The 24,513-nt window shown below is 38.5% G+C and overlaps 2 protein-coding genes across 3 annotated transcripts in view; one reads left to right on the top strand and one right to left on the bottom strand.

The window, feature by feature from the left end:
* Positions 1–11,756, bottom strand: part of LOC135469346 (zinc finger protein ubi-d4 B-like) — a 17,047-nt gene extending 5,291 nt beyond the window's left edge. The window contains exons 1-7 of the mRNA XM_064747975.1: positions 11,571–11,756; positions 9,507–9,673; positions 8,905–9,024; positions 8,059–8,267; positions 7,121–7,205; positions 6,775–6,907; positions 5,163–5,242 (exon numbers count right to left, since the gene is read on the bottom strand). Coding sequence (XP_064604045.1) covers positions 5,163–5,242; positions 6,775–6,907; positions 7,121–7,205; positions 8,059–8,267; positions 8,905–9,024; positions 9,507–9,673; positions 11,571–11,617 — 841 coding nt within the window. The 5' untranslated portion in view covers positions 11,618–11,756. The remainder of the gene's footprint in view (positions 1–5,162; positions 5,243–6,774; positions 6,908–7,120; positions 7,206–8,058; positions 8,268–8,904; positions 9,025–9,506; positions 9,674–11,570) is intronic.
* Positions 11,753–24,513, top strand: part of LOC135469345 (putative ATP-dependent RNA helicase DHX57) — a 24,970-nt gene continuing 12,209 nt past the window's right edge. Inside the window, exons 1-10 of one of the 2 annotated variants that reach the window (XM_064747974.1) lie at positions 11,753–11,967; positions 13,069–13,481; positions 14,538–14,678; positions 16,433–16,660; positions 17,572–18,574; positions 18,826–18,947; positions 20,004–20,199; positions 23,012–23,136; positions 23,686–23,819; positions 24,450–24,504. In XM_064747974.1, coding sequence (XP_064604044.1) covers positions 13,147–13,481; positions 14,538–14,678; positions 16,433–16,660; positions 17,572–18,574; positions 18,826–18,947; positions 20,004–20,199; positions 23,012–23,136; positions 23,686–23,819; positions 24,450–24,504 — 2,339 coding nt within the window. In that variant the 5' untranslated portion in view covers positions 11,753–11,967; positions 13,069–13,146. Of the gene's footprint in view, positions 12,088–13,068; positions 13,482–14,537; positions 14,679–16,432; positions 16,661–17,571; positions 18,575–18,825; positions 18,948–20,003; positions 20,200–23,011; positions 23,137–23,685; positions 23,820–24,449; positions 24,505–24,513 lie in introns of both variants that reach the window. The other variant, XM_064747973.1, reaches the window with a different exon arrangement.

Here is a 24,513-nt window from a genome sequence, read left to right as displayed (position 1 = left end):
TGCTTTTTTTGACATGAAATTCCCAGTTTTTACATGTTGCACTGCTTGACAAATGCTGAACACAAAACCAACTGCATGGGAAATTACAGCTGTGCCTAAATCAGCTCAGGTGTTTTCAACCAAATTAGGAAAATCACAAGATTTATGATAGCTTTGTGTATCACCATTTTTAGGAATGGCAGCAGACTTAGTTCTCCCCATTTTGAAACACAAAGATGCACACCACACATTACAGCTACCTCTTACATTTGTGAAGACAATAATACAAGGCAATTAACACCCAGTTAACTATGTCTATAACAATTTCATCTTTGGACTTGCTACATTAATCTTCTTCAGGCAAATATTACATGTACATTCTTCTGAAAAAGAAGTTTGTAGGACCGGTTTGAAATCACCATACTGGACTAAAAATTCACTGCCATAATGAAGTGATTCATTTCATTTCTTACTTATCAAAACTTGATAATCAGTAAATGTGAGCTGGAGGATGCTAAATACCGCCCAAACAAACCAAGCTTGCAGACTCTGGCCAAGCTTTTAGGTCACATAAAACTGTTAAAGACGGTTGCTTAGTGCAAAGTAAAATATATGTAAGTATATTTGATTGGGATTTAGGCTAACCAGTTTATGGCCAATTGACACCACTTCCTTTCACATAGCGCCTGACAATACAGCCTCAGCAAAACCAGCAAAGCCTGGATTTGAACACGTGTCTGCAAAGGTCCTCAACAATACTTACAATACATGAAAAAGCAAGTGAGGGACTCAAAAATTATTTATTTATTTGATTGGTGTTTTATGCCGTACTCAAGAATATTTCACTCCTACGACAACGGCCAGCATTATGGTGTGTGAAAACTGGGCAAAGCCCTGGGAAACCCACAACCATCCGCAGGTTGGTTCCCGAAGTAAATCAGAAAGTAAGCAAGATAGCAAATAATTAGAAATACAGCACAATTTTACTTTATGGAAATAGGAAAGGCATCTGAGGAGTAAAATATTAAATACATGTAAAAACGATATAATGCTGTCAGGGTGAGAAAGTTGTGAGAAAGGTCCCAAGCTGCTACACTACAGGCAAGGTAAGAGGTCTACAAGGTGAGTAAACAGTATTGGTCTGAGTGAGTAAGTGATTATTAGTGATGTTATCACTGCACTTATTACTACCTCACAATTAGATACAGGGGCCTCATTTCACAAAGTGACCATTACGCTACATGCAACCAACTATGACAATGTAATATTTACATTATTGATTGCCATAGAAGTTACATGTATATTCAATACATGAAGCGCTATGTGCACGTTGAAAAACAGGGCCTTGATGTTCACACCGCAGTAGGACAATAAACTTTTGACAAGAATCAACCACTTATGTACACTTGAGAAATGAGAGTGAACAACATTCTTAATTGTACTACCCTTTCAACCTTACACGAATTTAGGAATCAACTTATACATTTACACGCAGTTTGCATATGCCACCTGGATTTAAGAAAAGCTAAATTTTTCTTCTTATTTTTTTATTCCTTCAAAATATACACGTATGTTTAACCACAAAGCCAGAATAGAGTTGATTTAGTGCATTATAAGTGTCAACATGTAAGAGAACAGACATAATCACAGAAATCCACTACTATTTTATACTAGTCAATAAGATGAAAAAATGGCAAAAAGTTTGCGTCTCAAATTAACTTCCCGGAGTGAGATTTCAAAGTGAACCCAAATCACAACAGATACACTATGACATCATATCTCAGCATATCACAGTACAGTGACAGTATGAGATCAATTTAAAGACTGTTTAACACCATTCTCTTCCACAAGGTGGCGGTTAATACTGGTGCAAGGCAAGAGACTTCCAGCAAACTTCATGCTAGACCACATTAAGCCACAGCCCACCACAATTCACATTAGGGTGATACTAAGGGATAAATCACAGCATACTGACAGCATGGGATAAGCTGACAGCAAGGATCAAATCACAGCATGGTGATAATATGGGATCAAACGAAAACATGGTGATGCTGTGGCACTGAATCACAACATGGTGACACAGTGGCATTGAATCACAACATAGTGACACAGTGGCACTGGATCACAACATGGTGTCACAGTGGCACTAAATCACAACATGGTGACACAGGGACAGCAAATGAGAACATGGTGTCACCAGCATGGGACACCAATGGTAGTTTGGGGTAAAGTCACAAAACTCCTGAATCATATAACAGCACAGTAACCGTGACACTTTGCAATCATCCCATGGATCCCACTAGCTAATTTGAATCAAATCTCAGCAAAGTAACATGCTAGAATCTATTTATTTATTTATTTGATTGATGTTTTTTCATAGTACTCAAGAATATTTCACTTATATAATGGCAGGCAGCATTATGGTGAGAGGAAACCGGGAAGCCCAGGGGAAACCCATAGCCATCCACAGGTTACTGACAGACCGTTCCACGTATGACAGGAGAGGTCACCAGCATGAGCTGGACAAACTCACAGCGACCACATTGGTGAGAGGCTCTTGGCTCTGCATTCGCACACTAACCACAAGGACATGTTTGAATCACATCTGCTACACTTTATTTGTTTATATGAGTCGGGTTTAGTGCCACACTAAAAACTATTTCATTTACAATGATGGCAGTCAGTTTTATGGGTGGAGAGAACCCATGTGTAAAGAATGTGTGTGCAATGAGAGACCCATAAAGACACACACTGCCACTAGAAGAATGAGCTGACAAAGACGGTCTTAGCAAAACAACTTCAAAAGTAATGTCTCAATAAGCATAACTGCAGCTTCCACGATTCCCATCCCTTATCCAACTCATAGGTCACACACATTATTAGTAATCTTCAGAACAAAAGCAAAAAAACCAGACCAGTACAAAATAATCATTGCAAAGAGGACAAACTACAAACCTCACAACATCAAACAAGTAAAATAATATAAACAAATACAGATAAAAACAAGCAACACAGCAAGCACACTTACATGTGCATGTTCTAACAAAGGAACTGTTGTGGGTTTGTCAATAAATTCACACTGTAACAACACGACACCAGACACCAAGCATTAACCATTACAACAGCATTCTACTACCGTCGCCAGTAAACTGGTGTAGCTCTTACAAAGTAAGCAAACAAGTGGCACTGGGAACTATATAGGTGTGAATAAATGTGGACTAAATTTCAAAGGACACTAAAACTTCATTGGTGTCTGTATTTCTGGAAAAGTTTGCTCTTGCAAGCATTAATTCCATCTGCTGCCACTGGATTACCATATTTCACAAACAAAGCTACATACACCATCATGTCATTGAAGTTTTCTCAAACTATGTAAACAACATTAAAATGAAGCATCGTAATCAAGGTACTTATTTATTTTTCATTTAATTTATGATCTATTTTATGAGAATATGTTTAAAGCACTGGCCGGGCTATGATTATCTTTTTGCAGAAAAAGGCCAGCTAACTGGACAGAGAATTAAATGAAGTAAAATATGCTGCAGGTAGCTGGCAGCAACCATCCAATGAATCAACTGACTGGTATTATAAAATGACAACACAAAAATTTTGACAAGTGCCTACACGGCAGACACATCATACTTTTACACCCTGTTGGAAAATAAATTTAATCTGAAATTTATGAATGGAAATATCTTCATTTCCTAGGAGACTCGACCACATGTGGTCCAGGCTACTACTGATAGTAACTTACAGATCATTTTTTCTTACCTAATGGTACTTCAAATTTTCTATGTTTTTTCAAAAGCTGACAGCCTTGTAATGTTTGTGGGTAAATGACTATGACATTTACATCTTCAACAGAATGTTTCTCTCCTTTGTTTTTATCAGTATTATTTTTTTTTTATCTCACATCCTTGAAACCACCTTTCAGCAGCATTTATTCGAACCTACAAATTAGGAAAAGATCATGCATTCATTGTCTCTTTTCATGCTGTGACCTTCAGCATGTAATAATATAGATTGTATTCATGCCCTAACTATAGTCACTGAGACCATATCAACAGTGCGCCACATGTACATGTGGCTATGAACGATAGATTTAAGTAGGTTTATTGTCACAACACAAGCATACATCATGTTTCATGGTGTTACCCCAGATGATATTCTCAGAACATTTTCTGTGTATGTATTTTGAATTTAGCAACATGTGTTGTTGTGGTATACTGTTATATACACACAGTCTCACTTAGGCACTTCACAAAATAAGGTCTATTCAGCGATCAAGTGGCTCAAAGACAGAGTGCAAGACACCTAATATAGAAGAAATTCTATCATATAAGAACCTATTTTGCCATCACCACTTCTTAAAGAACACTACATTCCCAGGTAATTCTCATCTAATGCAAACTTTACCACACAACAAGCACAAATCAGGCTTCAAAACATTCAGGAGCAAGCTAAGGACACGTGTGGCCTACCTTTTCACTTTGCCTCTCATGGCCAAAACCGCTATTCAAAATATAGGACTGATAAAATAAATTTTTTTTACTCTGCTCATTATTCATAAAGAAAATGTATGCAAGGTAACACACCCCAATTTTCAAGTCGACACATTACTTATGGGTAACAACTTCTTTGTCTATTGCAGGTGATGTTTTCATGTGTGTTCTAACATTTTTATTAACCCAACGAAAATGTTATAACTGACATCAAAACATCGCGTGCAATAAACAACTGAAATGTCATCCATAAGTTACTTGTTGGCTTATCCAGCTGCAAATTTCTATATGACACAGACCAGATTATCCAAATGATTGCAAATTGGTGGTGCTCAACCAGTTAAATTTTATATTTAGGTGGAAAAATTATCTTTGAACAGAGTTTGGTACATGATAATATTAAGATTTTTCCTTCATAACCACAATAACCAGACATCAGATATTATATCTCTGGTAATGCGTAAAGCAGTCCAAGTGCTTGTCAGCAGGACATGTTGAGGCCTGATGTGTTGACTGCCCAACACCTTGACAATGTCGGTGATCTCACAGACACATACATTCATGGACAGCACAGCCGACATCACAAGTACATAGAGTATACAGTACATACCAGAGCTTCAGTGAAGGAATCACACTAGGCACAAACACAAAGCTGTTAAAATGGAAGATAGGAGGACTAACCCTGGTTTGAATCCCTCGGCTCATTGAAGGCTTTCACTTCAATGGGTCCCCCTGCTGCTGACAATTTTATGTGGTCAAAGCTGAAAATGTTCATTTCAGCAAGATTTAGGAGTCAAAAATAAAAGCCGGTTACAAGTCAATTTTTGTTTACTTGCATCTCTGTGGCTTTCTCGAATGAAGAAGCAAAATAACATTGATGACATTGTTCTGTACAAATATTTTTAAGAGAAATGATGTTGTTTACAATGAAAAAATATTAAATATGAAAATGTGTTTAACACTTCAATTTTTTTTTTGTCTCTTACAAGAAGGCAACAAAACAGACAACACCAACCTTCAGTTCTATCATAAAACTATAATCCGATAAATGAAACATCCTACAGAATTCACTCCACATCTTCAATGAACTTGAAAATTTGCTACCGGAAGTTTGTAAAACTAAAAGCAAACCGCAACACCTCTACATCTCAATGCTGTACTCAATTCTGTGAAAGGTGCATGTAACATATTTACATACACAAAAAGTTGACTAGAAATTACACATAGAAATAGCCCTACTGCTTTTAAAATTACTGCCCTCATACGAGAAAGCCACAAAAAGGGATCAAGGTTAACATGGTCACGGAGAGCATGCTGCATGCTTCACTTCCAGCACTAAACACAGCTGGTCAGCAGATAAAGGGGGATAAATGTGCCAGTGCTCATTGCATCTGAAAAGCCTGTTCATAATAGGAAGTTATCTCCCCTACCCTAGTCAGTGCAAAGCTTAAAAAACAATTTCCTTATCTAGAACAAACCAATTAAAATTTTAAGCGAGTAGCACAGCTGTAATCAATGCAACAAAATAAAAGATCTCTGTCATTTTTTTTTTAACCTTGCTTGATTTTCATTTTTTTCCACACACTGGTACAAACCACAAAGCAGAAAAAAATAAAAATATGAGCAAGGCAAACTGGAGTTCATTAATACAATGTCAAAATAGCAAAATTTGAGTTTAAGGAAACAGCATGGGAAAAAAAAAAAAAAAAAAAAAAACAGGTCATGCAGAGAGCTTTGAAGAATACAATTTTGTCAGATAATAAATCTGAACCACATGGTATCAACCATTAATAAAATTTGAGGTACAAGATGAGGTAGCAAATTTATGGGGAAGGATTGACAAAATACAGTTAATTTTAGAGACCACACTTGTCCGACAGCCTCAACAAGACACACTGGCTGGGAAAGGGGAGCAACCAATAAGAGAAAGCCTAATCATGCAGTGTGTTATCATATATGGGTGAGGAATTCTATCAGACTAACATTTGTAAAGATTGTTAATGTTAAATATTACCATGTTTGCAGAACAGTAGCGATTAAGGATACAGTAAAAAGCAAATGATGTGGACATCTAGTAAGGGGTGTAGCAAAAAAGAACGTCAAACAAAAAAAAAATTATCAAAAGAAAATAACAGTGAAAGAAAATCAAAAACACTCAATTACTCAATTAAAAGCTCAAAACAATAACTGGGAGAAGACGCAAGCATACAACAGCTATTTATTATGGCATGGCAAACTTACAGGCAGACAACACTTCACTGGCCATGAAGAAGTTTAATATTTGGATACAAACCACTTGCCTCCTCGGGGTTGACTGGAGGGCTTGGGTGTCGGGACTCGCTCTTCTTCCGTCTCCCCAGACTCCTTATGAAAGTGTCGGTAGTGGTAGGCTAGCCCTGGGCGTGTCTTATACCGTGCTCCACACACTGCAATATAACGGCTTTTATTAACTGACTTCAGCACGGTATTATCGGACTACAGCCGATACAGCCTGGCAATAAAGACCTCAATAGCACGGCCCTATTTGCAGAGTTCTATTAGCGGAGTCGCATTGACCGAAATCATATGGAAGGCCATCCATTTAACTGATCTGTAGTCACTTCCTACAACAGATGGTGGTAGTTCAAATCAACCTTTACCTTCACACGAGTAGGGTTTTTCCCAATCATCTCTCTCATCTCTTTCTCTGTCGGCCATCTTTCGTCTGCCTCTGCCAGGACCACCCTATACAGAAAATTACAATCCCATTTTATAAACTTTTATCTCTGTTACCACTTTTCTACAGACATTTTCGTCTTTCCACAATGTTTTACTTAACTCACACAACACCTATTCAACTATATAAAAAATGAACCTTCACCAATGACCATTTTCTACTTGATGTAATGCTAAAACCAGTGTGCATGTGAAGAGCTATGTTAACGAAGAAATGCGTATAGCAATATCCTGCCTATTTGTGTGGACTCTTCAGTAGAAAGACATTCCTTGATAATTGTTGGAGCAGATCTATAGGTCTTCAGCTGTGATAAAAGGGAGGAATTTTATTTCAGCTACGAACACTCTACATATGGACGATTAATCTAGTACATCTGATGACACTGATGCCAATGTCCTCCAATGACTAACACTAGGTCACAGAGACATCACAGAAATCTTGATTGATTGTTTGAATGAACTTCTTGGTCAAGACCTTTTCACTCATTTGACAGAGTCCCCAGAGTGAACCACAGGCCTTCGGAAGGTACATGACAAATCAGTCTAAGTCTGAAACAGCAAGAGCTTAATTCTTGAGGACCCTAAACTCCTTGGCCCAGTTGTTCGAATATATTATATTGATGACTTTTCTTAAAGTTAAATCTGGCATTAAGTCTTAAACCAGTTTTGAGCAACCAGGCCCTAATCTACAAGTGCCAATACAGCATAATACCAGAACAGCACAGCAACACCAGTCCAGAATTTTACACACATGTATGAATCTGGCTTACTAACAAACACATTATATAATCACTTACCAACTGACTGATAAATTTCTGAACTTGCCTAGGCCGAACACAAAACTTATGACAAGATGCCATACCTTGCGTTTTTTCTTCTTGACTAGAGTTTCTTCGTAATCGCTGATATCTGACTGTCGGTCCTCAAACTCGGCCGTGTCAGGGGGCTCACTGTTGTTCTCCAGTTCATCATACCAGCGGTCTTTGCTGGACTCACCCATCATGTCCATGCTGTCTGTTGTGTCCTCAAACCTTGCCGCTGGATTCTCCACTGCACTGATCTGATGCAGGTCTACAAAGTATACCAGTTCTACTCTCACTACACTCAAATAGTTACTGGCTTCTTTGCATGTACAGAGGGTGTTTATTTTGTCATAATCTGAGAGCTCAAAGACATTATTCTGTCTAGATTTATACCAAATTAATACTTTGTTCGAGGTTCTAAGTTTGCCAGCCCAGCTACTAAAGTTAAAATCTCTATATTAATTTCGTTTATTGTTGGTGCGGATAAACTACATATAAAGTAGAGGTCTGATATGTGAAAAAGTTGAGGTCTGATACGTGAAAAAGTTGAACAAGGTACCCTCATTCTTCAACCTTTTCAATCGCATCTGCATCCAAAATTTTGAGACATTCTGAGAGAAATATGGGGTGAAGACAAATAATTTTCAAAGTTTAATGAAATTTGCGTCCTCTGTGAAACTAACAAATCATTTCAGCAAAGCTTCCACTGAAAAATGTGCTTCAGAGGTTGAAAAGGTTGAAGATTTACAGTATCTTTGTATGTTGCAATGAAGAGGTAAGGGGATCAGCTAAATGTTGGTATTGATCTATCTATCACTTTAGAAACATTACCATCGGCAAGATAACTAACATTATGAACAAAGTAACGTTTTAGTTAGAGGAGAGTCCATCAATGCAATGTGTACTCACCAGCTTCCCAGTCTCAATATCGCCAGCTTTCGCAACTTTCAGGTCAGAGTAAAAGAATGACTTCTTCTTTTTCCATCTCTTTGCTGGGTATGTGTACAGCTGCCCAAAATGTTGACCTATATGTTAAAACACATTATTTTCACTGTAGTGAAAAGACAATCTTTCCAGTAAGCCTGACATAGAAAACACTGCACAACCAGGTTAGACTGATGCTGAATTTACTCTGTGTGTCTTACATAAACTGTCAAGTCTGATCACGACAAAATAACTCTGAATACTTTTTATTTTAGTGAAATTATGCTATTGGCAAAATACAACAGGTCTTTGCACCAATAAACTTATATTTACCTTATGTTTCAACATATATAAGTATATCAGTATTACTCCAAGTTTCATCATGTCAACCTACAGGACAGAACTAACCAAATGTAGTAAATCTACAAAAAAAATGCATTGCGCACACATAATGGCATGTAAACCATTTTATTCTTGCTGTTTCCCCAAATCCTCCCAGGACAGGACACACTGCGTGAAAGAAGCTGTTGTACGGCCAGTTCCCAAATAAAGTGAAAATGTCACAGATATTACTGGCATATACCTGGTTGCCTATAGCGAGCATGCTGCCACAGGTTTGTGTGGTTCTGAGCAACTCCTGTCTGGGAGTCCAAGAAAGGTAACCTCATTTTTCTCTCTATGGACATCCGGGTATTGAAATTGGCTGTTTGTTCTGTGGCTTCTTTATAGAACTGTTCACTGTTACCCATGCTGAAATAAGGTTAAGAATCAAATACATGTAATACAACAACAGACACTCAAGCTATCTATTTATTTACTTGACTGCTGTAAGAATATTTCACATATGCAATGGTGGCGACCATTATGGAGGGCAGGAAACCCAGGTACATCAAACCCTCAGGTGAATGAAGAGTTGCACTTTAGTTTAGTAATATCATTTGCCTAAAATGAACTCTTTGGTAGTAGCAGTTTGCTGGTGGGATTTCTCTTTACAGTAACTTCTCAAATACATAATGTAAAACTGCACTGACAGTAAAGAAGGAAGACTTTGCTTTTTATTTGAAGAAATCAAGCATGCTTCGCTGTTGTCCATCTAGATGCTATTTTAAAACTGTGACAATCATCGAAACACCGAGTCCATCAACACCTCTCAAAAAACATGGCACAGATTTTAAACTCCTTCCCACTTACAGCAACCTAACTCACACCCTCTACTCATTTGTATGTAATTTTATGGTAGAAACTCTAATACTATCCTCACCTATGAAACAAATTAACTCGCTGCGTGGTGGTCAAATTGACTGCTAGAACTTCAGCAGTACCAAGTGCCTCACCATCCAAAGGCATCTTGAAGTGTCACGTGACCGACTTCTGCATTTGAAATACAACTGAGTTTTTGGTATTGAAATCTTCAAGCAAACTATTATATTTTGTTTGCTATCTGCAAGAACAACTTCAACCTTCTTAATTCAATCCAAAAAAGGCATAAAAAAGAACTTGTATTTATAGTACAGGTAAGTTTGGGCACCGTGAGTCGGACTTCACTGAGATCTGCTCCATCAAGTTAGAGTACGCAGATGTGCGGTGGTTTGTTTGAAAGTCTGCAATGGACTCAGTTTAACGATAAATGTCAGAATTTTGAAATAGCAACTCTTGTGTAGTCTATTGTAACTCTTGTGGTTGCCTAATTGAAATCAGAGTTACATATTTGCAATTAAATGTTACCACACAACACTGTGAAAGAATGCCCAAGAACAAAATCTGACCCGATGTGGATGCTCCCGCTCGAATTTTTCTTTGACAAGTGACAAATTCAGAATAGTCTTCTACAGATGTACCCGAAGTCATCTCCCTTTTGCTGTAAATGCTATGCTAAGTAAGGGATCACGTCAAAACGCCCTCTAGCAAGAATGCCCTTTACCTAAATGCTAAGGGCCCAACGTGTCTGCAGTTGACAGTATACAACAACAACACTGGTCAGTCAGTGAGCGCCATGTACACGTCCCTGTAAGCCTGGGTATTTGTGGAAGTATGTGACAAATATCTGTAGGCCTAACTGTAATCTATGTCAGAAATATCAAGTCAACAAGAGATTGCCTTGTTCATTTCTCTATACAACAACAATCATATTTACATGCAATCAGTTTTAAAATTAAAAATGTCACGTGTATTTTACAATAGCAACATTTAGCAACATTTACAGGCCATATATATATTGAACACACACAGAATCCAGCTAGCTAGAATAAGCTGCTAACTTAAACATGCATTATGTTTAGAGGGCGTTTCTGACTGCAACGGTGGCGCCATGTACAGCGAAACTACATGTGCGTACATGTAAGTCAAAGCCTATTGCCTAACTCCCACATCGCTCTTAAAGCAGAAAATTAACGATAGTGCTACAAGAGGTCTATATGATTCCTACATAGATGATACAGTTAAACACGTGTAAATTATATGCAGGCATTCATCTTGCGTGCGTTGTTGAACGACGTCTACACGCCTTTGTTCTACATCTTGTATCGCTCGTTACCAGCTGTGGTTTTGTAGAAGTACAAACATGGTCTATCCTTACATGGGCATATGTTCTGGTAGATCTACTTAACTATGTCTACAAGCAACTAAAACGAAGTAACCTTGGATTTACCTTCTTTTCAGACTTGTAATGTTCAGGGGAATCAGAGTCTCAGCCATCTTGAAGATTTCGACAGCGCCACCTGGTGAACTTCAAATCAGCACAAAACTTTCAAAGTTCTACCAGTACGCGTCCAAATCTTCCCATCCAGGGTTTAGAATACAATCTTTTTCAAGCATGCACAGACTGATATTCCCATGTGGTAAAAGTTGACGTGAAAACAAATGGGAAAAACAAAGAATTTGTGGCCACATTACGTTTATTTAGAGACAGAATTTTGTTTAGTCGGGCTTTGGCCACCAGGCGTCACTGCTGTCAGGACTTACAATTCCGTCTGCTCGCGGTCGTGGCAGATCGTACTGAACGGGTGCATGTATTTTTACTCTTGGCGTCTTGTAATTTTCATAGGGTATGAGATTTTTAGAATAAGAAATGTAACAATTCTATGAACAAGGAACGAAAATAAATCACCTAAAGAAGTTTTGCTGCTACTTGTTCTAGTTATCGATTCGTTGGAATTGGACCCTCGGTAAACACTTTCATCTTAATGCTTTTCATTTCACTGATTAAGTCAAAGCTATATAGCCCATCGAGACGTGCTATACTAACTTGCTAGTATAGCCCATATCTTAGACATATCTCACCCAACAGGAAAAGTTCACAAACCTTTATAACTCGAGACCATCCTAATGTTTCGTATACACAATGATTCCACAAGTTATCTGCAGTTAAATTAGCTTTGGATGACCATGCTTTGCTCTTTTATATTTGTTCTGACGCTTGCGGCCCAGTCATAAAAGAGCGTGACATAGTCGTCCAGGGCTGCAGTTAAATAAAGACGTTTAAACATGGTCCAGTAAATCTGCTTTCAACCACGATCCAACCGTTGAGAATTAATTTTAAAGTGCAACTGACGTCTGCCATGTTTCATGCTCAAACCTCAGATAAGGTGTGTACGGGCTCCTTGAAGGATAAACTGTTGACATCAAAATTCTATGTAAAACAAAATTAATTTTCAACAAAGAATACCTGAGAAGAAATTTTTGAACGGCCGAAGTTCAAACTGAAAACATGTTTGAACCTGAATTACTGTTCAAACACAGTGATTCTTGTTGGGATGACTTAGGAAATATGTGTATACCAAAAAGGATAACTTCCCGTTGTAAAAGTTGATGAAATTTTCAGCATGGGACAGATAGCCAGCCACCTAGGGCTCAATAAGTATAAGTGTAAATGTAAGTTAGATCCTGCCTCATAGCCAACGGGATTAAATTTTAATTTACAATAAAATTTCATTATAGTGGTATGTAAATGCTATAAGTACTGTGATTCAAGGTGTGGAAAGTGGCCTACTGTCATATGTAGTAATGCGCATTGCCATCTTATGGCAAATAAAAATTGATTCCTTCCGTTTTTTCCCCGTCAAAAAAATATGTAGGAAAATTGGTGCAGGTGGCAGAGCAATTTTCATATTTCACTGTCATTATTTGTTACAAATGCTGCCATGAAGTGAAGGAAGAGAGTTATGAAGACTGTCAGTCAGTGCAGACTTCCTGAGTTACCATAGACCAAGGGAAACTGTTTGAAAATGGATTACATCGATGATGATTACGTTGTGAGCGTCCGAAAGAAAAAGGGTCAGCCTAATAGAGGTGGAGGACGGGCCAATCAGAGCAGAGGTCGTGGTGGAGGCCAGACCAGAGGGAGGGGTCGTGGAGGTGGACGAGGTCAAAGCCGTGCTAGAGGACGAGGTCAAGGTCGTGGTAGAGGACGAGGTCGTGGAGGTCAAGGTCGTGGAGGTCAAGGTGGCTGGGGTGAGCGTTCAGACAGTAAACACGATGAAGGGTACTTTAATGGAGACTATGCTGTGTCAGACTCAGCGAGAGCCCGTGGCAGAGGGAGGCCCTTTACCCTGAGCAAACGGTAAGAACTAGTATTTACCATTTCAGGTGGAGCACTGTATGACAAATCTCCACTAAGGTGCGTTAAAAGCTGGCTTTACTGCCAAAAATGTGAAAGCTAAAGTTTGATAGGACTGCTAGGTGGAAAAAGTTGTTGCTTAAGGCCTGGTAAGTGGCAACTTCCAACAGCAGTATCTAGATCCATTTTTAGTGATATTGTTTCTAAGGCTTGTTTCTACTATTTTTATGTTTATACTGATGAAGTAGTAGAGATGGTATATTTTTGTTTGTGTGAGATGTCATCTTGCATTGTTTTACATTGTCTAACATAGACAATCATATCTATAGTATAAACATAAAATTGACTGAAATAAGGAATGAACACTAGTTTTCTCCATGAACTAAAAAGAATGAACCACCTTTAAAGAAAGTATGCTTTATGATTTTTTGCATTTTAGTTTACATTGAAATAATAGGTGAACTTAGGTTTTAATCTTTACTTTGAACTTTTGAACCATATAGAAGTTGAAGTTCTTTTCATACTCTCAAAAATACTTTGATTACTATACTTTGGTATTTAAGACCACCTCTTGGCATATATCGTTCTAACACTGTAATGTTCTAAATAAGTATGTGATGCATGTCTAATACATTTATTTGAATGCAAATTCTTGTCAAAATGCATGCTTTTAATCTGAATTATGATAATATTATGAACAGACTAAAAATATAAACATGATCAAAATCCAGATTGAACACATTTGTTAGCTGAAAGGAACAAATTCTAGTGCAAATATATCTATTTAGCAAGTGTGACATCCTCTTTGATAACATTATTACACAGAGGTAATACTGTATATACCAAGAGGTGATCCTAAATACCCACCATACAAAAACTATTTTCATGTGTCTTCATCTCTTTCAGGAGAAATTAAAAACAATATTGAAGACTACATTTACCACTAACTATTTGCACCCTTTCATCAGAATTTGATGTAATTTTTATCTTTTCTCCACCTTTAAAAGAGATATCTTGATTAAGGAGCTCATGGAAACATGCGTAACTTGTGAATTTCAGCTCAAATACTCACGGCACCCACAGCTTTGATACTGATGTGCGAGTGCCCATGCAGAAACTGCACATGAGTTCAGAAAACCAACAGATGGTTATGGAGATGTTGAGAGACCTCCATGGCCAAGACCAGCAAGAAGTTAACAGGTAAGCATTTCTTTTATTTTTTTATTATCAGAAATAGTTGGATGACTTTGACAGTGAAATTCAAGTGCTATTATTAACAATACACTGTGCAATTTTTTGGCAATTTGATGACCACTACAGTATTATTCATAAATGCAGCTTGGATTGATTGTCTTTCTTTCCAGTTTGACAAATTTTGTATGGTTTAATTTTTAACTCTCCATGTTCAGGGGCTTTTGCTGGCTCATCTGCCTTAAACCGGGGACGCAACAGATGGATTTTTTTGCGGACTTAATCGCCAGTGAAATTAGCTGACGATATTCGCAGAATAGTTGCAGACACACTCGGCAAATGTTCCATTGATTGTTATCTGTAGGTTATGTCATGTGACCTAGTGACACAAACAAAATGTCACAGGTCAACACAATTCCGGATTGTTTTATTGGTCAGCTCAATCGTCTCCATCACCGAAATTCACCGGAGTGGACACACTACGCGGACAGAGTGAAATCACCAGCACACTTCTTCGCTGGTATCTGCCATGATTGATGCAAGCGAATTTTGGGGTGGACAAGATCACCAGCAAAATATGCTGTTGCCAGCACCAACACGAGACGGATTTTTAGAAATTCACAAAATATGCCTGTATGAGCAAAAAATATGTCCAGGGTGTTCAAAAAGGCCAAGAAGCAGGCTACGGACAGCTGTATACTGCCATCCCTATAGCCGCCTACTTTGAATATTTTTACTATTTAAATCAGTAGTAATTGTGGCATAATTACTTTTAATTCAGCTGCCTATTTTTGAACTCTGACCTCCTACTCCAATTCTAAATGAAAACCCTGTATGTCTAGTGTGTCCCCGGCTATAAAAGCATCATTCTCACTTCAGGCAATCACCCCCTAACCAAAGGGGCCACAGCTTGACAACAGTTCTTGCTGGTTTGGTTATGTACAGCTTTATTTATTTATGAATTTTATAGTTCTTTAAAGTGCTACAACTTCAATTCTACAAGAAACTAACACGATTGTTCAAAAGAATTTACCCACATGACTGAAGAGTCTTCAAAAACAAAATATTTGGCAGTATTATTTTGTATAATTTTGTTGGTGTGACACGACAACACATCCCTTTGTGACGTCGAATCAGGCAGATATGACGTTGATTAAGGCAGTTACGGTGACATGACGTCAAGAGCGTCTAACAAAACAGTGTCATATATGGCTACAATGGATGATGCCATGCATTCTTCTCTGACATTACGCCAAGCAGAAGTGGAGAGACTGAAAACTTTTTTTTCCATATTGTGCTTTGAAACTTGCAATAGTAGTTCAGTTCATAACAATTGTGTTACAAGTTAGCAAAGCAATTGAGACTATCTTGATCCTTGTCATTTACCCTGGCTTTTAAGACAAGATGGTTTTTGATGCTGCTGTAGCCCTCTAATGCCATACTCCAGAGTTTTTCCCATATACATGTAAGATGGCAGGTGCAGCTTGAAGTCAGGAGGGCTGTCATGTACTGGGCAAAGTTCAAGGTTTTACCCACTCTCATATGCATGATTGCTATGATAAATTCATATAAATTGTTAATGTAATTAAACTTCCATGTATTATGTTAGTCTCTTACACTACAGGCAGAATTTGTCTCTTTTTTGAACATTATTAAGAATGACACCGGTATGGAGATATCTTTCAAACATCTAGGCACATTATAGTTACGCTAACAAGCTACATTCAGGAATGTAATGAGACAATGCTCTGACGATATTACAGTGATGAGGAAGTTTATGAGGACTATGATGAGATAGAAGAGGATGATGAGGAATACTGGGAGGAAAATGATAACCGGGTAGTGGAGGAGGCTCCACAGTGTGGGGCAGCCTACAACTGGAGAGACGGAGATGTAGATGAGGGGCTGTCGTACTATGGATACTGCAAGCAGGAGGGGATCTCTGACTCAAACCCGGATTTGAACCCATATGCTGTTAACAAACTTGTTCGGTGAGGCATTGAAATTATAGTAGTTGACTATCGAAAACCTTGCCCACATGAAGTAATTCTGCTCCAAACTGTGTAATCTGTTGTTAATTAGCTCACTTTACGAAGCAAGGAGAAGTATTGTGAGAAGGGGATCAGATACTGTCGGTGGAGGTGTCGGTGTCCAGTTTGGTTAAAGTTTTTGGCCAATCATAGGGTGGCAGTGGCCACCCTTGGTATAAAGATAGCCAATTATTGGTAGCAATTGGCATATCAGATACCAAGGAAATCTTTTACCTCATTTTGAGCAGCTATTCACTGGATTTCAATTGCCTCCAATAGTACATGGATTTCCAAATGCAGTTTGTGATTCACATATCAAAGACCTCTGTGGTAAGTGGGGTAACTCCCCACAGTGTCTTTTACCACCACCATGACTTACAACTCCATAACACATGAAGTGACTGCTTTGCAATCCTTAGGCATTCCACTGACAGTCATAGTTGTGGCAGTATAACAATTTGGGCCTTTCTAGTTGTTTTAGTCGCAAGATCTTAGCACTATATAATTATAACTACTGGTATTCTTTGAATTCTTGTTTTAACATTTGCCGTGATGATTTGTGGACTAACTGGTAACATAATACTTATTTACTACAAGAGTAAGTGATAAATCCAGCATGAACTTGATCTGCCGTTGAGTGGGAAAAGGTGTCTCATTAATCTATGCTCATTGTACACAGGTATCTGGGGTAAAGTTTGTAGTGAGTTTTTGGTTTGTTCTCCCACTTTCTTATTCTGAAATATTTGTGGTGTACAAAATGTATGTGTTATGGCCATTCAATAAGTGTGTAAGAAGAAGAAAATAGCTCTCTTCTAGATAGACATCCTGACTAGGAGATGTGATAACGCATATGTACTTACTTTCATCCACAGCTATGGTTTTGACAAGAAACGGTGTGAATCTGCACTGACCTTGATGGATGGCGATATTGGAGCAGCGCTGGAATACCTCCTGGTACAGTGTTTTAACCTCAGCTATGGGGTGGGACAGGTCAAGGAGTCTGAGGTGAAGGATGACTCTGCCTGGGCAGAGATAAAGCAGCAGAGAGAGGATGAGATGATAGCATTACAGTCAATCTACGACAAAAACTTTGTGGAGAGGATCCCTAACCGAGTGTGGATAATAAAACTAGATATCCCAGCCTTAGACAAACTGTTTTCTGTGCAAAGTGTTAAACGTCAGGAGGAAGTGGCCGCAGCTCATGCCAAGGCCTCTCAAAAAAAGGTGTGTGTTTTTTATAAACAGGGGTCCTGTAAGAAGGGGTCCAGATGTAATTATCAGCATGAGGCCCCGGTTCCAAATCTGCCCTCTACTGCACACCTGACCCCCAACTCAGGTGAACCTTTTTATGAGCTAGAGGTACGCTTCCCCTCATGTAATCAGTACCCTAATGAGCCCCCTTTCCTCGCCTTCTCATCCTCAAACCCTTCTCTCCCCACTCATCTCAGCCTTAGCATCACAGATAAGCTCATCCAGGAGGCCAGGTCACTGGCAGAATCAGGGGTGCCAGCTATTTTTTCATTGGTCAGTTGCTTGGAGGATGAAAATGTTATCAGAGACATCTGCAACAGACCTATGATGACATTCAGTCTTCCTGAACCAGTCATAACTCGTTATCCAAAGAAGCCCGCTAATGAATCAGTGATGGTCAATTTAGCCCCAGGCAGACAAAGAGAAAACCCTGTTGATGAAGAGGAAGGAGATGACATCGTGGAAGAGGAAGGAGGAGCTACTGAGGAAGAGGCAGAGACTGAACCTGCGGAAAAGGTAGTTGTGCAAAGATCAAGCAGGAAAGATATATTACCACGGCGGAGGAACCCACGGGAGGTCTTGAGGGAGGATCAGCTGCTAAAGGACAAATTTAGGAAAAAACAGGTAAAGTAATTCAAGATTTACACTTAGGGCTATCCAGGACCCTAGTTTAATCTTTGATGTTCTCCTGTAATGTGTAACACTGATTCTGTGGGAGAATCCCCCGAATTATCCAGCACATTGCAGCGTCCTGGGCTTCATATCAGATTCCTTCACACTCTCCCACTTGACCAGTGACATCTATGTAAGTCACATAGAATTTTAAAAAATAACGATAAAACAATAATTAAGTCAGTAATAATTTTTATTAACAGAGATTTACATCATACAAGAAGATGTTGGATGAGAGACAGAAGTTACCAGCATGGTCAATGAAGAAAGAAATCCTTGAGTTGGTCAGAAAAAACCAGGTGTTGGTGGTCAGTGGCATGACTGGGTGAGTTCCTAATGAGTTAATTGTGTAAGCATTGTGCATGCATGACTAGGCACAATTGATTACTTGCATATTCACGGTATATTGTAGTAATGTTTGAATACATCTTGTGCAAATCTGCAGTATAAATGAGAAGGCCAATCTGATATAATCAGGATAACTCTGAATAATGTGCGACGTATTAAAATGCTGGAATATTCAAAGTTCAAATACGAAACATGGAGCATAAGCCACCGTGCTGCATTTAACATACACAAAATGAATGGTTGAGAATTCATGTATTTACCTTGGTTGGTATGATTAATAGGGAGATGGTAACATTCGATGATACCCCCATGAGAAACAGATTTTATCTGTTGCAGCTTTAATAGGTTTATTATTATTCCTCTTATTTTTCTCATGGAATCTCGTATCTTAGCTATTATTTCTCTTACAGGTGTTGTTCTGGATAGTTACCTGACCAGCAGAGAGCCTCAGCTATGTAACTTCATCCGTACTCAGCCCAGATGCATCTCAGTTATCAGTTCTGTGACAGGTGTTTATCCTAGATAGTTACCTGACCAGCAAAGAGCCTCAGGCATGTAACTTCAGCTGTACTCAGCCCAGATGTATGTCATTTATCATTTCTGTTACAGGTGTTGTTCTGGATAGTTACCTGACCAGCAGAGAGCCTCAGCTATGTAACTTCATCCGTACTCAGCCCAGATGTATGTCAGTTATCATTTCTGTTACAGGTGTTTATCCTGGATGGTTAGCTGACCAGCAGAGAGCTTCAGCTATGTAACTTCATCTGTTCTCAGCCCAGATGTATCTCAGTTATCATTTCTGTTACAGGTGTTTATCCTGGATGGTTAGCTGACCAGCAGAGAGCCTCAGCTATGTAACTTCATCTGTACTCAGCCCACATGTATCTCAGTTGTTATTTCTGTTACAGATGTGGTAAGACAACTCAGGTACCTCAGTTTATCCTGGATAGTTACCTGGCCAGCAGAGAGCCTCAGCTATGTAACTTCGTCTGTACTTAGCCCAGATGTGTCTCAGTTGTGATTTCTGTTACAGATGTGGTAAGACAACTCAGGTACCTCAGTTTATCTTGGATAGTTACCTGACCAGCAGAGAGCCTCAGCTTTGTAACCTGGTCTGTACTCAGCCTAGACGTATCTCAGCTGTGGCAGTAGCAGGCCGAGTGGCTGAGGAAAGGACAGAGAGAACAGGGGGCATTGTGGGATATCAGATCAGACTGGAGAGTGTTCAGGTATATACGTGCTCAAACTGCCATTTCCTGACATTTTCTTGAAGGAAAAAAAAGACACCAAACCTCATCACACAAGTGAATGCTTGTCTTAAAATAACTTCAGAATTATATATTTTTAGTTCACCATAAGGAAGTATGATGAGGCATTGTGAGTGTGGGTGAAAAAGTGGTGTTGGCGTTGGTGTCAGTGTTGGTGTGGGTGTCGGTGTCAGTATTGGTGTGGTGTCCGAGTAAGCTTTTTTGTTTGGGTCAGTTGAGTAAGGTTTTATGTTTGGGTCTGCTGGTGTCACAATCTTCACATCACCTTCATGAAACTTGGTGGGAATAATTAACATGATTTGGACATTTTTTCATTTTGAATAAATTAAGGATGTTTGCATTTTTATTCAAATTATCAGGTTTTAGACTTTGCAATTTTATTCAGTTTTGTTGGCCAGGATTAGGTTGTTTGTTTGAGTTAGATATTCCAACAGTTTTCATATCATCTTTATGAAGGTTGGTGGGGGTGATGAACAGGGTTTGTTGATTTACTCATTTTGAATAATTAAGGAGATTTGCATTAGCTCCTGTATAATGGACTCTCATACATAGATTGAAAGTTAAACCTTTTCTTTTAGCCCCTGTGCATGTATAATTGGCTCTCGTTCATGGATTGAAGGTTAAGCCTTTTTGTTCAGCTCTCTAGTCTAAGATATTGTGTGTAAATGCACATACTCAGATGGAAGGTTAAGCTATAGCTCTTGTATATTGGGCTGTCATACATGAATTGAAGGTTAGGCTTTTTTTTGCTCCCTTGTCAAAGGTATAGTGTGTAAATGCACATTCTTGAATGACAAGCTAAGCTTTTGTTTTCTCTAGCTCTTGTATATTGGGCTATCACACATGGATTGAAGGTTAGGCTTTTTTTTTTGCTCTCTAGTTTAAGGTATGGCATGTAAATGCACATTCTCAGATGGCAGGTTAAATTTTTCTGTTTAGATCCTGTATAATGGCAGTTATACGTGGATCTCCAATACACACTGATAGAAAATTAAGTTTTGTTTGTGTTTTTTTATTATCTGTCTGTGTACATACTGATGGAAGGTTGAACTGTTTTATTGGATTTAGTGTTATAGGCATTGTGAATGTTTTTTAATGATTTTAATTGAAAATTTACCAGTTATATAAACTTCAGTTTGTTTTCTGAAATAAACACATTCTCTGGAAATTAAGCCTCCATGCAGGGCAACAGTTTCTTGTATACAGGGTTTCTCTGCCTTTTTTCTGTGACTTTTTTCTGTGATTATTGCTTATGAGATGTATGGACTTCATCATTTTACCATTTTTATAATCAAGAAAAATTTCATGTAGGGCTACAATTTTTATGTGCATGCCTACCTACATGTAGGAGAATAAGAAGGGTATTGGGTTCCTCTGGCGATTTTACCATTTTCCTATTTTGTCGACACACATTCAGGTTGACTTAATTCTGTTTTCTGTAAACACGGTTTTCCACAAGCCTTTCTTGTAGGACTACACTTTCTTATGCAATCAGTTGTCTAGATAAGCTTTTTGTGTCTCTAGCTATTTTACCAGATTTGTAGAGTGTAAGAATTTACCTTGGTGTATATCCATTTATCTGGTATACACAGTATTTGTAGAAAGCTTTCCTCATCTGCACTAGTACTAGGAGCCTATGACACTGGCCGATGCATGTGCCTTCCAGTACTGTGATGGAATGTTAAACCATCCATGCAGACAGTGACTTTATCAGCCGATTATTTGCTCAGCCAATCAGAGGGAAAATCCTGGGAAGCGATTTGCACATCTAAGACCAGTTCAGCGAGTTTGTACTCGAACACCCCACAATGAAGTTTTTTTACTACCATAGCTCAGCATTTGCTCAGCCATTCACAGCTTTGGAATTGTTCATGGATTTCAAAAATGCAATTCAAAATTTGCATATCACAGACTATTGCCTCAGTTTTGTGCACAAACTCCCCACAATGACGTCTTTAATGCCACAACACTTTACAGTGTTTATCTTTGTTCTTTATTCTGATTTATTCTGGTTGACTGTATAGCAGGCGACCTGGTGGGATTCTCTGAACGCCTTGTTTAAGTCTTTCTTGAATAGAATTCACCCGAAATTTTGAATTCTGAGATGGACTTGATGGACTACATTGATATTGTTGCACATTTGTAATATCACAAGCTTTTCTTTCTTGCTTGAAACCAAATATTTACATGTCAGATGTATGTGTTAGTGTGCATTACATCACAAGAATGATGTCCATAACCATGTCGTAAAAAGAAATGTACTTTTTTGAAACACGTAGATGTATTTGTAGTATATTCAGAAAGTTTCCAAATAATAGACATGTGCCAGTAAAGTAATATTACCTTGATAAAGTTACAACTGTAGACTGTACAGAATTGTTCAGGCCATCTTTAGTGAACAAACTTGAGGTATAAAGATCAGACTGTGTGAAATGTTGACATTGTCATGATACAGAGTATTTCATCAGTTAGCCTGTTCTCACCAATAAGGCAGTTTGAAACAAGCCAAACAAAATAGGAGGGATATTTTCCCTGCACCAGAAAGTTAGTACTAACATAACTATGTGTTATGGTGGCTTTGTTTTTTTGTCATAGTAGTAGTAGTAGTACACTTGCAAATATTTAAACTTAATTGATTAGGTCAGCTGAATCCTATTGTATTTAGTCAGTGAAGGGCTAAATTCAAAAGTATACATGTGCTATATAAAGCGTGTATAGAGTAAGGATCTACAAGTACATGTATTTGATACTGCTCTTTGTTTGTGGTTTGCAGTCAGCCAAGACCAGGCTGTTGTTTTGTACGACAGGGATAATCCTGCGACGTTTAGAGGGTGATCCAACTCTAGAGGGCGTCTCCCACATTATCATTGATGAGGTCCATGAGAGATCAGAGGAAAGGTAACATCAAACTGCTACTGTCTGTGATACAGCTTTGTTACTGTTTGAAGTTTGATGCGAAAAATTTGTTTTTGGAATTCTTTTGGAAGTGGAATAGCTCTTTCAGCATTGGCCACTGAAGAACTACATGTTTGCTGCTGAAATGGTATGCAAGATTCTTGGTTTGGAACTGAACTGCAGCTGAGCTACGCCTCTGTAGTGGTGGAAATTCTCTGTCATACACTGTGGAAAACAAATGTATTCATAATCAGAAGAGCTGTATATTTTAGTAACTGGCATGTTCTTTTGTGAACAGAAATACAATTGATGTCTTCTCTATATGTGTTAGGCTATAACCAACTCAGAAATATGTTCCTCAAAAGAGAAGAAGACTTAGCATCTTAAAATTGCCAGAGAACATTTCTCAAAACTAGATGGTAATATTCAGCTACCACTGCATTGTTTAAGGTTTTAGGGTTTCAGTTTCCAGAAGTTCTCACTATACACAAACTAAAAAAAAATAAAAACTGCTTTCGTTATGATGTGGTTATTTCTGTTGGTGTGTTGCAGTGATTTCCTCATGATGGTGCTACGTGACCTTTTGCCCTCTCGACCTGACCTCAAGGTCATCTTGATGAGTGCCACAGTCAATGCAGATCTGTTTTCAGATTATTTTGATGGCTGTCCTGTCATTGAGATTCCAGGTTAGTTTTGTGGATTGAGGTCAGTGACATCATGCTTTAATAAAGCAGAGATTTTGTTCAATATGTTAAGTAAAATCAGTATTCCAGGTGCACATGTACCGGAACAAGATGGAAGCTAGAGGGGAGGACTATTCTGAGCCAGGGGTCAATTTTGTGATATGAACTTAGTGTCAAGTAACTTCGAGCTAAGTCCACTTCATGTCTCTAGAACACATGTTGTTATGGTAGTTTTGGGCTCATTTGGCTTTGTGTGCTTCATGAAACTGGGCTTGGCAGAAATGAACAAAGGTGTGCACATTTGAACAAGGGTGTGCACATTTGAACAAGGGTGTTTACAAGTTATTTTTCCAAATTGTAAGTACATGTATTTGCTCTGATTGGACAGACTTTGTTCAGATTGTTCATTTACATCATGTTTGCATATCCATCTCCTGCTGATTTCTCCCACAAGCCTGTCTGCCATCTTACAAGGGAAATGTTCTTGAGTTTAAGGAGCACCTATCCAAATAAACTTTTGACTTTTTAGAGAAAATACACAGTCACTATAGTTTAGCCACTATGAATAGTGTGATATTTGGGTCTCTTACTGCCAATATCTGATGGCCATATCCTTGTTCTCTTTGTGAACAGGTAAGGTATTTCCAGTGGAACAGTTCTTTTTGGAGGATGCCTTCGAATTTACCAGGTAAGAAGG

This window comes from Liolophura sinensis, chromosome 6, assembly GCF_032854445.1.
Source record: "Liolophura sinensis isolate JHLJ2023 chromosome 6, CUHK_Ljap_v2, whole genome shotgun sequence".
NCBI classification, from domain to species: Eukaryota; Metazoa; Mollusca; class Polyplacophora; order Chitonida; family Chitonidae; genus Liolophura; species Liolophura sinensis.
Note: the sequence above shows the minus strand (reverse complement) of the source record. Positions and strands in the feature narration are given on the sequence as shown.